The 12751-nt window shown below is 30.6% G+C and overlaps 1 protein-coding gene across 2 annotated transcripts; it reads right to left on the reverse strand.

The window, feature by feature from the left end:
• Nucleotides 1–2320: 2320 nt before the first annotated feature.
• On the reverse strand, nt 2321–7560 carry LOC126657137 (protease Do-like 10, mitochondrial). Of its 2 annotated transcripts, none has more exons than XM_050351774.2 (8): nt 7130–7559; nt 6779–7024; nt 5524–5719; nt 5081–5340; nt 4419–4546; nt 3745–3948; nt 3329–3379; nt 2321–3038 (listed from the first exon to the last, which is right to left on the reverse strand). In XM_050351774.2, exons 1-8 carry the CDS (start codon nt 7500–7502, stop codon nt 2832–2834), a joined length of 1665 nt encoding a protein of 554 aa, XP_050207731.1. In that variant the 5' UTR covers nt 7503–7559; the 3' UTR covers nt 2321–2831. The 2 variants fall into 2 exon arrangements, with proteins under 2 accessions (XP_050207731.1, XP_050207732.1); XM_050351775.2 differs by having other exon boundaries at nt 2888–3038; nt 3329–3392; nt 7130–7560.
• Nucleotides 7561–12751: the final 5191 nt, after the last annotated feature.

The following is a 12751-nucleotide window of genomic DNA, read 5'->3' on the forward strand; positions in this document are numbered from 1 at the left end:
TAGAGTAAAAATATTTTAATATATCAATTATAATTAATAATTTTTTAATTTTTATCAAAATATTATTTTTCTATTTTTATGAAATGGAGAGACTAATAAGTTTTAAAAAAAATAGAATTTAGTATTTAAGTTTTTTTATTAGTTATGACTAAATATTCATAACAATTATATATATTTTAAAATTTAGTTGTGAAATTGAAATTTAAAATTTAATATATTTTTAATACAATTTTTCCAAATAGAATATAATTATAAAATTGATCTTAATCTATACTATATATAAAAGCACGAATGGAGGGGGGACATGCAAATTTACTGAATAATCCTTTTCAGTTTACTATTAAATAAAGGTTTTATAGTCATTAACTAATTAGTTATTTAATTAATCACTATTATAATTAAAATTCTAATTAGAATAGGTAGCTAAATTATCTCCAATTTAATTTTTAGTATGTAAAAAATAACTAAATTGTCTCCAAATTAGTAGGAATACCTATCTTTTAGTTTGATTGAACTACAAAATTAAAATACTGTATTTGGTCAATATATTATTATTTAAATTTCTATCTTATATTTTTAAAGATATTATTAATAAAATTAAGTTAATTATTTAATTATGGTTATTATAAAACTAAAAGAAGAATAAATTCAGAATGAAAAAAAAAATTACTAATTGAATATATTATATTTACTTTTACTATTAATTATAAATAAAAAATTAATATAGTTATAATAAATTTATTAATATATTTATTGAGGAGTTACGTTACGAGCCACGTGCATAGCACGTAATGCAAAATTAGTAGATTAAAATGTTTAGTTTTTAAAGTTGCTTGTGGCTTTAACTTTTTGATTATCCAATTAGAGAATGACATGTATCATAGATAATTAACTTTTTGATTATCCATACTACGTGGCGTTTTGAGGAATAAATGAAAATGAGAGTCGTGGTGGTCACGCGCAAGTTGTGCTGAGAAAGGAAACCATAAAGAAACATAATTATCATGAGTAGGACTGAATAGGATGAATTGAGGAATTTTTAAAATCAAATAAAAATAGGGCAGAAAGTAAAATAAAACCCCTATTCTTTTAGGAAATAACATTTGGACCTTTCTAAGACTCAAAGTATTTTTGCAGATTAAAAGGACTACATAAACAATAAATACAAAAAAATGATGAATTGGACAATCTTTTATATATTCACAAAAGCTGTATGTGGTGTAATTTTCTTTAAAAGCTGAATATTTTCCTTTTAAAATTGAACTGAATTAGAAAATTACTTTTGTATAATACCAATCCAAAATAAACCGAATTACATTAAATTGATTATTGATTTTTTTTTTGTCGGAGATAGAATTATACTACGTTAGATGTCAGATGTTAGTGTTAGTATTCATTTTTTTAATCAGCCCACTGGCTGTCTGAGGGGTGGGTCGAACCCACGCCCTCAGAGAAATGCAATGTGAACGTTGCCAACTGGGCCAACGTTCACTTGCAATTGATTATTGATTTGGATTTTAGTTTTACACATCTCTATAGCTATATTTAGTTAATGGAACGAGTAAGTAATAAAATGGCTATTTCTTGCTTTACTTCGTGTAATATTTTTTTCATGAAATTGCTATTTCATAATTCTATGGAATAGATATTCCTTTTAAAAAAAAAAAAATAGCTATAGAATATTCGCAGCCTATAAAATAGAGTGTGAGAGCCGTTCCAACCATAAAAAGTGACACATATTTTATTTTAATAAAAATACTTATTTTTTAATAGATAGATATAATTAATTAAGTTTGATCGTAATTAGTATTTAGTGTTCAATTATAAATTTATGTAGTTTAGATATCTGTTATATTTTTATTGGTATATAATTTAAGTGAATCTAAATTATAACCATATTGACTAACAATAAGACCACCAATTTATACTCACCAATTTTGATGATAAAGAGTCGGAGGAAATTCTTAAAACATGTCTAGAGATACAATGTTATCAGCATGATAATTATTACGATATTACCATCATTTTAATGAAATGTTGTATCATGAGTGAGTTAGCTACGAATGACGTGGTATACTCGATCTACCTAAAAATTTCTCTAAAAATGAAATAGCATATCAAATCAAAGGCTAAGAATTTAATATTGACAACATTTATAATACATAAGACTCCTCTCTCTAAGTATTTTTTGTATCATGATTAATTACGGCAGCAATAGCGAATTGCCAAATTATATTCTTCTTTTAGAACGAATTTGGTTTAATATAGAAAATAGAGAATGAAATTTAAGAGGAAATACTGAAATTTGAGAGGAAAGAAATGAAAATAAATTTTTTTCTCTAGTTGTTTGGTTTATTATGAAATGGAAATTAAACTCAACCCTAATGTATCAAGTATTACAATAATTCACCGGTAGTCTAAATTTATAGATTGAACCTAAACCCTAAACCTTGAACTTTAAACCTAGAATCTGGAACTGCAAATCCTAATAAATATCACCCTTGATTGTTTTTAGGGGAAAAAAAAAATTAAAACCAGCAAAATTGGTGGCACAAACACCTGCTTATCCACCTCTAAAAATATCTTTACATAACTCACGAAAATCATCCATAAAAGCCGAGGACAGCTCCATTGCGCCACTTCATTTTCCAATCCATACTACTCATCTGCAATGTCACTTCATGATGGATTCCGCACGAATTAAACATTGGAGTGAACTCTTGGAATCAAAGTCCAAACTCATTCTAACTGTTCACATTTCAGAGGTCTGATTCGGCTCTATATGGACCAACTCTCGTATGGAATCCATTTGCTCCGTTTTCGAATTTGTGCTACTCATCAGTAAGGTCAGAGGACTTAGTAGAAGGTATTCTGTGACGTTGCATCATTTTGGAAGTCGCCACTTTTGCATGGTTATAATTTAATACAATTACTCTTTCATCATCCAAATCAAACCTCAAGTTCTCTACACTACAATTCTCAACAAGCTGGCACAAATGCTTCAGATTTTCAATTTCCACTCCGTTCACTTTCTTAACCTGCTCAACACAGTTAACTTTTATTAGCAAACTATTAGCTTTGTAAAATCTAGACAAGCCACGAGCTTGGCCTCATCTGATCTTTTGTACCAAATTCAAGGGGAAAATGAACCTTTGTTGCTAAAAAAATTATGCCAAAAACCAAACCGAGCTGAAAAGCCGACTTTTTATAATATCAAACCGAATTGAAGCAAAATTTTCAGTCCGCTTCGGTGTTTGCACACCCTTTTATAAGAGGCATTTGCAATACAATTATGCACGTTGCAGTTAAACTGGAAACATGTTGTCACCTGTAATTCTGTAAGCCGCTCGTATCCTGCATTTATATCATCCATCAGCACCTGAACCAAATAACTAAACATAAGTATACATTCAGTACTAATTTCAATAAATTGCTCAATGAGGTATAGAAAGTAGATAGAAAAGACACCGAAAAATTTAAAAAATATCTCTACCAAGAGGTAAAGTGATAAAATAAAATCTTGCAGCAATAGCCAAATTGGAGGTGCTTCTCAGCATGCTCTGGTTTACCAAATGGTTACATTATACAAAGTTTAGGTACTATCGGTAAAATTTACACTTTTAAGACTCTGTTTTTGCCTTTCATGGGGATACTGTCATTCTCAAAACTGATGGAAGTAATTTCCTAAAATTCTAAAGCGCTTGATAGAAGGAAATCACACTTAAGCTTAAAGAGAGCACAGACCTGGGAAAGAATCACAAGTTGTTCACCAGCCTTTTTAGGTAACTCCCTCAGTGCATGTTCACACAAACGACGAGGTGATGTATTATACCAGTCATCTCCGTACTCATGAAGATATGGCTGTGTGAGTGGAATAAAGACCAGACCGGCAAAAATAAAATAACTAGGAAGCTTATCAAATTGATGAACTGGAACAAGTGGTTGCAACTGCAAAATCATATCGTTAATAGTTAGACGGGTCATAAAAACAACATGTGTCATGTAAACGAAGTAACTGTTCACAAGAACCGACAGAAATGAGTTCCAATAATCATTTTCCACTACTTAGAGGCTTTAAACGCTATAATGCTTCTTACTCCTAGAATCCTGTATGGTATAAAGATGTGTTACAGAAATTATGAATTAAGATATACTCACTGCTCATAAAGCATTAACATTTATTGTTTAGTTCACTTTTTAACTGCGAAGTAAGCATTATGTTATTATAGGAAATTTAGTCATGTTATTTCAAACGACACTTTAGTAAAAATGGAGGAATTTTTCCTACACAGGCACATTTAGATACTTCTACTCCAGCATATAGATGCAAAGAAAGGTAGGAACCTGTTCATGTTATATAGGAAAGACTTTCCTTAAAATTCAAATATTTTGTGATCACAAAATTAACCATGACTTACAGGCCTGGCAGTGATACTGTATTCCTGCTCTTCACCGTCCCTCAAAATTCTTAGTAAAGCTGTTTCATTGGGTTTCTTCATAGACACCAAATGATCAAAAGTTATCCGCTCTCTATTTCGAAAAGGAACTGCGAAGGTTTATAAACTGCATTACAAACTAAGAACACAAGGGTGAAAGGACATGCTTTACATTAAAAAATCTATAAAAAATTGCTGAGAGGTATTAGGTATAACTTGTTACGCAAAATTCCAAATAAGTAATAAAAAAATCATTTAAACCTGCAACCATTAGTAATCATAAGTTCATAACCATAATGAAGATGCATGATAACCGCAATTACATTGTCGAGTAATCACCCTTGTTCAAAAATATTTTATATTATCAATAATGTTCAAAATATTTTATATTATCAATAATGTTCAAAATATTTTATATTATCAATAATGTTGAATCATATAATCAGGTACTTGAATAGAAAATGGCACAAACTGTTTACAGGACAAAAGTTAAATCAGGAACTTAGTTCAGATGGAATAAATGAGGTTTAGAACAAGAAGGATAATATAGCTCTTAGACTGAATCTTTTCTATGCAGTTTGCCTGTATATCCAATGATGTCGTGCTGACTAATAAAAATGAACAAAAATGTAGAAATTGATTACCTGTTCCATCATTTGCTATAGGTACACCATCAAATGCAAGGATAATATCATCTTTTTGTAGGACTCCATGTGCCCCTGATATAGGATAAACTTTACTCACAAGTACTCCGGTCATTTCAGGTCGCATACGGAAGTACTTTCTCAGTTGAATATTTTCAGTTGGCTGGACTGATAGACCCAGCAAGCAGAATCCAACATATTTTCCTTTTTCTTGCACACCCTCAATAAAATGCTTAATCACGGAAACGGGTATTATGTAACTGAAAATCGCAAGATAGGAAAAAGTGTAAATAAAGTAAGGTTGACATGTACAGGGATTTTAAAAAAAATCTACTAGCAAAATAAAATAATTTATTTCATGATCCTACCATTGAATTATTTTTAAAACTAATGATTTTCCAGATGTTCTAACATTAAATGAAAATGTATTCACCACAACTCACCCAATATTCTCAGCACCTGAAAGATTTTGAAAAGCTACACCAGCAACTTTATTGCCCATTATTGCTGGGCCACCACTATTCCCTGGATTTATAGCTGCATCAATTTGTATTGCCATCAGCTGAGTTGCACCATGTATATATTGTGTGAGTTCAACTCTTGATACAACACCTTTAGTGACAGAAATGTTGTCACCACCTGCATTGAAAGAAAGAAAATACCAGTTCAGACCATATGTGTGTGTTTTACATTATATCACTAAGCAGTACCATTCCAAGCTAATGTATTGCAATCAATATATTGGGCGTTATAGAAACCAAAACAAATCATTTTCAATAGAATGCCCAAATTGTAATCTAGACCATAGTCTATTTGTTTTCTTCACTCTTCTCTTTCACTTCGTTCAGGTCAAAAAAAATTAAAACCCTGCTATGACTCTGAATGCGAACAGCTCTTTTTTTATCCTTTCAACTAATTAATATGACCTCGAATGGCACATAATCTTTCTGTAACTGTTGTCAAATTTTCCTTCTTCACATATAAATTGTTGCTGTTTCTTGTAACCGAAATAAAAGGTCCAGCTAAAAACCTTCTCTTTTTATTTTTCTTCTAAATCAAAAATTGAGATGACAATTTAAAAGATCTAAAACTACCTATTCCAATCAAACCAAACCAAATGGTTTTAAAAGCAGAAATGTTTTTTGGACCTCCAGGTCTCTCTTACTTTGGGTAAAGATTTACTACTCTCACAAAAAACAACATCCATATATTTCAATTGATAGCAAAAAAGAAACTCAGATATTGGAAAATGCTGATCTTTCAAAATAAACAAAAAATAATATGCAATCCCCAGTGACATCATCGACTTACAAAAAGTCTTAAGTTCAGCTTTTAGAATAAAGAAGGTTCATTAAAATCTTGACGAGAAACCAGTCATCCATAGTGAACTCTAAAAAAAATTCCCTTGTGCAAACACCTTCACAAGCAAAGCACAATGCAATCTGTTAATCCTTGCTTGGAATACTACATGCTACCCGAGATCTTCCTATTTCTATTAAAAAAAAAGTAGCAGGGCATGGTTAATCCTTTCTATTCTCACCAATAGAACACCTTGAAAAGAAACAACTACAACAGACACCGATAAACAAACTGCGCTACGCAGCCCAAATTCATAAAGACACATGACAATCAAATTGTACATAAATTACTAACTCAAACATCATGCAAGCAGTAAAGAATTTGTAAAAATATCGTTACCCTGAGGATATCCAACAACAGCAACAGCCTCCTGTAAAAACGGAATATCTCCGAGCTCCAAACAATTCATCCCCTCCCAAAACTCTTCACTTTCAACAACCAAAATAGCCAAATCACACTCATGGCCAACAGCTTGAACTTCAGCTCTATACTTGGTGGGAGAACCATGCCTCCTCACAAGGACAAATGTATGATCCGCCACAACATGAGCATTTGTCAGAATCTTTTTCCCACTAATAACAAACCCTAATGCACAAAAAAACCCATCAATCCTCTAACTAAACAAAATAATAACCGAAAAATGACAAATTACTCATCATAACCAACTCAACTAAAAAACAATTAGATTACCGGAGCCCATAGTTTCACGCTGGGGCTTATTCTGCCACGGAAGAAAATAGTTAGGGCTGCTCGATACTGTAAATATTTTCACCACGGAGTCGAGAGCTAACTCTATAGCTGAATAGTGATATGAATTTTTCGCCTCATAATCAGATTGAGCCGCCGCAATTGAGCTAAACCGGCGGATGAACCGCCAATTTGTTGTAAAATCAGACGGAGCGGTTTTTTTAATTCTTCCAGTTGTGGTGGAAGAAGAAAATGAATGTTCATGTGATATGTAGTTGTTGACTAAGCTACTGGTACTGATAGTGGTTCTGTATCGGGCTAATAAGCTCAGTTTTCTCGCCGTCCGGAGTGCGGAGGAGCTCACCGGCCCCGACATGGTGGTGGTAACTGGTGTTGCTGCTGCTGCTGCTGCTGCTATGGTTTCACTGTGTTATATATTTTTAAGAACTTTTTGTTTCTGTTGTTGGAAAAGTTATGTCTAGAACTTGTAGAAGCCCATGGCCCACCTGTTTTGGATCTACTAAGCCCATGGATCATTTATTAAATAGGTTCGTTCACTATGTTAAGTTGCTGGCCTTAGCCGGTTATAAGTCTAGAGGAAATTAGGCCTAGCACCACTTTAGACCTATTTATTCTCATTAACACGACGCAGATTCTTTCCTTGCCAAAATACAGTGCACTTTTAATTTCTTTCAATTTTGTGCTTTTGTTTTATAATTTCTACAGTTTATCAAATTGAAAAATATGTTTGTCCTTCTAATCATCGAGATTCTTGTCCTTCTTCGGCGGCATCGCTTCCTCTGTTGCTGTCGCAGCAGCTCCTCTTGTTGCTTCGTTCGAAGAACAGATCCAGAATTAGGGAGATTTCGATGAAGACGACATTAGTCACCGGTGCTATCATTGCCGGCGCTCCAACTGCCGCCACTCTTTATATTTCTCGTCAATGGTTTTTTTATGTTGATTGGATTCAATTGGGGAGCCACATTGGTGGATGCAGTCACTGTGTCATCTTCTTCAACAAATAATCACATGTCATTGTCATGGATGAATCTCTACAAGCGATTCTCCCTGCTCGACTCTGTTTATTGCCATCAATTGCCCAATTCTTTGCTTCCAGCCCCCATAGCTTCTCACTCCCTCAACTTTCTCTCTAATTGCTTGGTTTTGTTCGGTGGTCGCTGTGAGGGAGGTCCGTCTTTTGTTCTTTCTTATTGCAATGGCTGTTTGAGCATGAACCCTAGGCTTTATTACTCATTGTTGTAGAGTTTGATAATTTGATTTTTCAACTTATTCTTCTATCTCTACTTTGTGTCTTCTGATGCAGTATCAATGTGTCTTCTAAAGTATAACTTGGTGTTCGTTTTGCTACTGTTACTCTATTTTTACAGGTAAGGGGGCTTCTTGTAGTAATTGCTACTTTTTCTGTTTTAAATTAGCAGGTTATTTTGGATTTTCCATACTTGCTCTGTAAAGACAAATATGACGAAATGAAGATGGTAAATTATGCATCAAGTTTCGGATTTAGACAAGGCTGTTATAGTGCCAAGAATTTGAGTTTCAGTTTTTTGACGAATTTTGTTTAATCAATGTCTATAGTTGATTCTTTGTGTTGATTGAATTGTCAAACATTGTATTGGTGGTTAACCTAATCCGATGTATAAATAACCTGAAGATTGATTGAATTCTTGTAATCTGAACTCTTTATGGCAGTTGCTGCTAAAAGAAAAAAAGGAGTGCACCACAATAATCCAATCTTTTTCATTTAATCTCCTATAATTTGGTCATGATTATTGTACATTGAAACACTGGTTACATAAGATACATGTACCACCAACCCCTCAAAAATGATAAAAGAAAAACAAGCTTTATCTTTAAGTTGTGTTTACTTGAACAATAGCTCTAATAAGGTGCAGCAACAACAAGAGGCACCATATGGGCTGAAGAAAGCCCCGGCATTCGCGGGGGAGCTAACACACTGTTCACACTATGCACATTGAACAAAACTTTTATTCATCTGATGTTTGATCTCCTCACTTTGAAAAAGAATAGTCGAGAACAGTCATTTGCTTGGAGATGCAAATCTTGCCTTTTCCCTCTGCCGGTTCAAAGCTCGGTCTTTTTCTGAGATGCCTATATTTTAAATTTTGTTTGTTTTAGCTCTGATTTTTACTTGTTATGAGATTTGTTCTGTAAATCTCATAATTTCTATTTTGAATTTTACTTTTTCTTTTCTCACTAAATCTATTTCAATTTCCGCATCAATCTAGCTCTCTTGTTATGGTTTTCATTTTTGAATTTCCTACCTCTCTTTGAAAAAATACGATATAACGGCGATGAGTTTGTCGATCGTGTTGGGTAACCAATGGCCAATATTGGGTAAACTGTCGGTTAACTTATAATAAATTTTATTTTAAATATATTATTAATAAAATCGTTAGTAAATTGTTGCTGAATTTTATTTTTGTTGCTAGTTAACTAATGGTGCACTAATGATACACCAATAACCTTATTTTTAATACACTCTTAGTAGACGCTGGGTTAACCATTGGGAAATGTGTAATAATTTTTATTTTGAATATATGGTTATAAGTTGTAGTATTTTATGTAAAAAAGGCTATTGACCTTTTTATATTTTTGATAATTTTATTTTTAGAATACCGTTAGTGAACCTTGAGTAAACCGTTTATCTTTTTTTGAATTATATTTGCTTATAATGTCCGTTCTCTAACCAATTTGCGTGTGATAAATTCTGAAAATGAATCAAGTTTTTGGTGTAGTATGTATTCATTTCTAATTTAGTTTAATTGTGCAGTTTTTTGATAAGGAAAAATTCAAATTAAAGTAATCTGATTTTGTTTTTTCGCAAACTGATAGTTAATAAACTAACTTAACTTTTTTAGTAAACCATTAATAAATTAGTAAACCTTGAGTTAATCGTTGATAATTTTATAATTATTGTTCTATGATGCTCTTGGTTTTTTTATATAATATTTTTATTCACTTGTGTATGTGCAATGATTTTTTTGTTAGCTAACCAATGGTTTAATAATAGTATACCAATAATTTTAGTAAATTAAGTAATAATTCATTTTAACATTTTATTATTTAAAAATAAAAAATAGTAAACTAATAGTAAACCGTAATAGCAAACTAAAAATAAATAAAAAGTAAACTGATAGTAAATTGATGGTAAGCTAAGTAAAATAGTTTATTGTAGCTTTATAATTCGTAAAATAAATTAATAGTAAAGTTATTTTTTTAAAAGTAAACTGATAGTAGGCTAATAGTAAACTAAAAGTAAATAAATTAAAATTAATTTTATAATTAAGTAATAATTCATTTTAATATTTTAAAATTTTAAAATAAAAAAAATAGTAATTTGGTTTTTAAGTAAACTGATAGTTGATTGTTAGTAAACTCTTAATGAATTTATAGTAAATTAAGTAATAATTCATTTTAATATTTTATAATTTAAATATAAAAAAATAGTAATTTGGTTTTTAAGTAAATCGATAGTTGACTGTAAGTAAACTCTTAATGAACTTATAGTAAACTAAATAACAATTCATTTTAATATTTAAAAATAAAACATACTCCCTCCGTCCCGTTCTAATTGAAATTTTTTTTTTTTGGCGTCCCATTCTAATTGACAATTCTATTTATAGAGTATTTTTTACACTACTTTTCTTTTTTTATCCTCTTCAATTAATGCATTTAAAAAGCATATTTTAAAAAGTTGTGATGCATTTAATGTAATGTGAGGATATAAAAGTAAAGTTACTAAAATTTCTTAAATAATGTGCAATTGAAATTTTCTCAATTATAATGGGACGGAGGGAGTAGTAATTTGGTTTTTAAGTAAACTGATAGTTACCTGTTAGTAAACTCTTAGTGAACTTATAGTAAACTATTAGTAAATAGAAAATCTAATTTACTATTCACTAAAACTAATTTACTAGCATTTTATAATTTAAAAATAAAAAATAAAAAATTGGTTTTTTTAAGTAAACCGACAGTAGACCATTAGTAAATTGTTAGTAAACGTATAGTAAAATCTATTTTTGACGTGTCAAAGTAAACTCGTGGTAAACTATCGATTTACCTATGGTAAACCTGTAAATACGTGGTATTTTTTTAAATTCATGGTAAATATTTTATAAACTTATTTTTACATTATAATAAATTTTATAATGGTTTATTCCGTCGAAATAAACTCATGATAAATCTATGGTAGTTATTTTGAAGTTAACCTCTGGTAAACTTATAGTAAACTAAATTTGAAAGATTAAAATTAATAAATTGAAATTTAATTTTATACATGAAATTTTATTTTTTATAGCTTTATAATTTTTAAAATAAACTAATTAGTTAACTGATCGTAGACGGTTAGTAAATTGATATTAGACCAATAGTTAACTACCTATTAGTTAACTGATAGTACATCGTAAGTTAACTACTCGTTTAGTAAACCAAAAGATAAACTAATTTTGTATATATTTATAATAGGCTTATCCCCTTAAAATCCCCCCACCTTTTACCCCCAATTCGTTTGCACCCTCACGTTGTAAAACCACCAAATATACCTAAATTACGACCTTTCACTTTCAATTGTACCCTCAAGTATTAAATTGACCTCTTTTCACTTGAAAAATGTTCAAATCAATACTTTAAATTTTATCATATATTTTAAAATAGGACTTAATATTTTATTTAAAATAAAAATAAACCTATTTTTTCAAGTGAAATGAGATCAATTTAATGCTTGAGGGTGCAATTGAAAGTGAAAGGTCGTAATTTGGGTATATTTGGTGGTTTTGCAACGTGAGGGTGCAAACGAATTGGGGATGAAAGGTGAGGGGTTTTTAAGGGAATAAGCCTTTATAATACTGATAGTAAATTAATAGTAAATTTATCTTTTAATAAATTGATAGTAAAAATTATATCCTTTTATTAAAATATTATTCCTTCATCAAGAATTAAACTCCTATCTAGAATTGTTAGATTTAAAGTAAAAAAGTAAATTAAAAAATAGAGAAAATTTGCATAAAAGTGCATCCATTTCAGCTCTTAATGCAACAATAAAAGATTTTTCAATACCAATAGAACCAGCAACACAGTAACAGCAAATGGGCAATTATATACAACACCCAATTTTTTCAATTCACCTCTAATAAGCTTATTAGTTTCTAAATTTTTTATAACTCAATTCAGGATTCTCATAAATTATTTATAAATTCTCCATGCTCCATTTTCCATAAATATTTATAAATTTCTAAGCCAAACACACTCTTCTATTTCTCCTAAACTATATAACCACCACCACCACTTACTTCTCTCTCTAGACCCTTCAATTTCACTACAAACTCATTTTTCAAGCTCTGTTGAGTCTAAGAAATTTTAATAAACTAAAATAAATTATCCAGGAAATGTCAACTTTTGGCACAATTTCATTTCTTTATAACTCCATGTCATATACTATTTCAATTGAACTTCAATTCGTGCAACTTTTCAACTTCCCAAAGCAAACAATTGGAAAAAGAAGAAAACAGAGAAGCACTAACATCTAACATGTGGTCAAGAAATTAAATTCCGGTAGTAGAATCAAAAACTCCAGTATCGTCCAAA

The sequence above is a fragment of the Mercurialis annua genome, linkage group LG7, assembly GCF_937616625.2.
Source record: "Mercurialis annua linkage group LG7, ddMerAnnu1.2, whole genome shotgun sequence".
Taxonomy (NCBI): domain Eukaryota; kingdom Viridiplantae; phylum Streptophyta; class Magnoliopsida; order Malpighiales; family Euphorbiaceae; genus Mercurialis; species Mercurialis annua.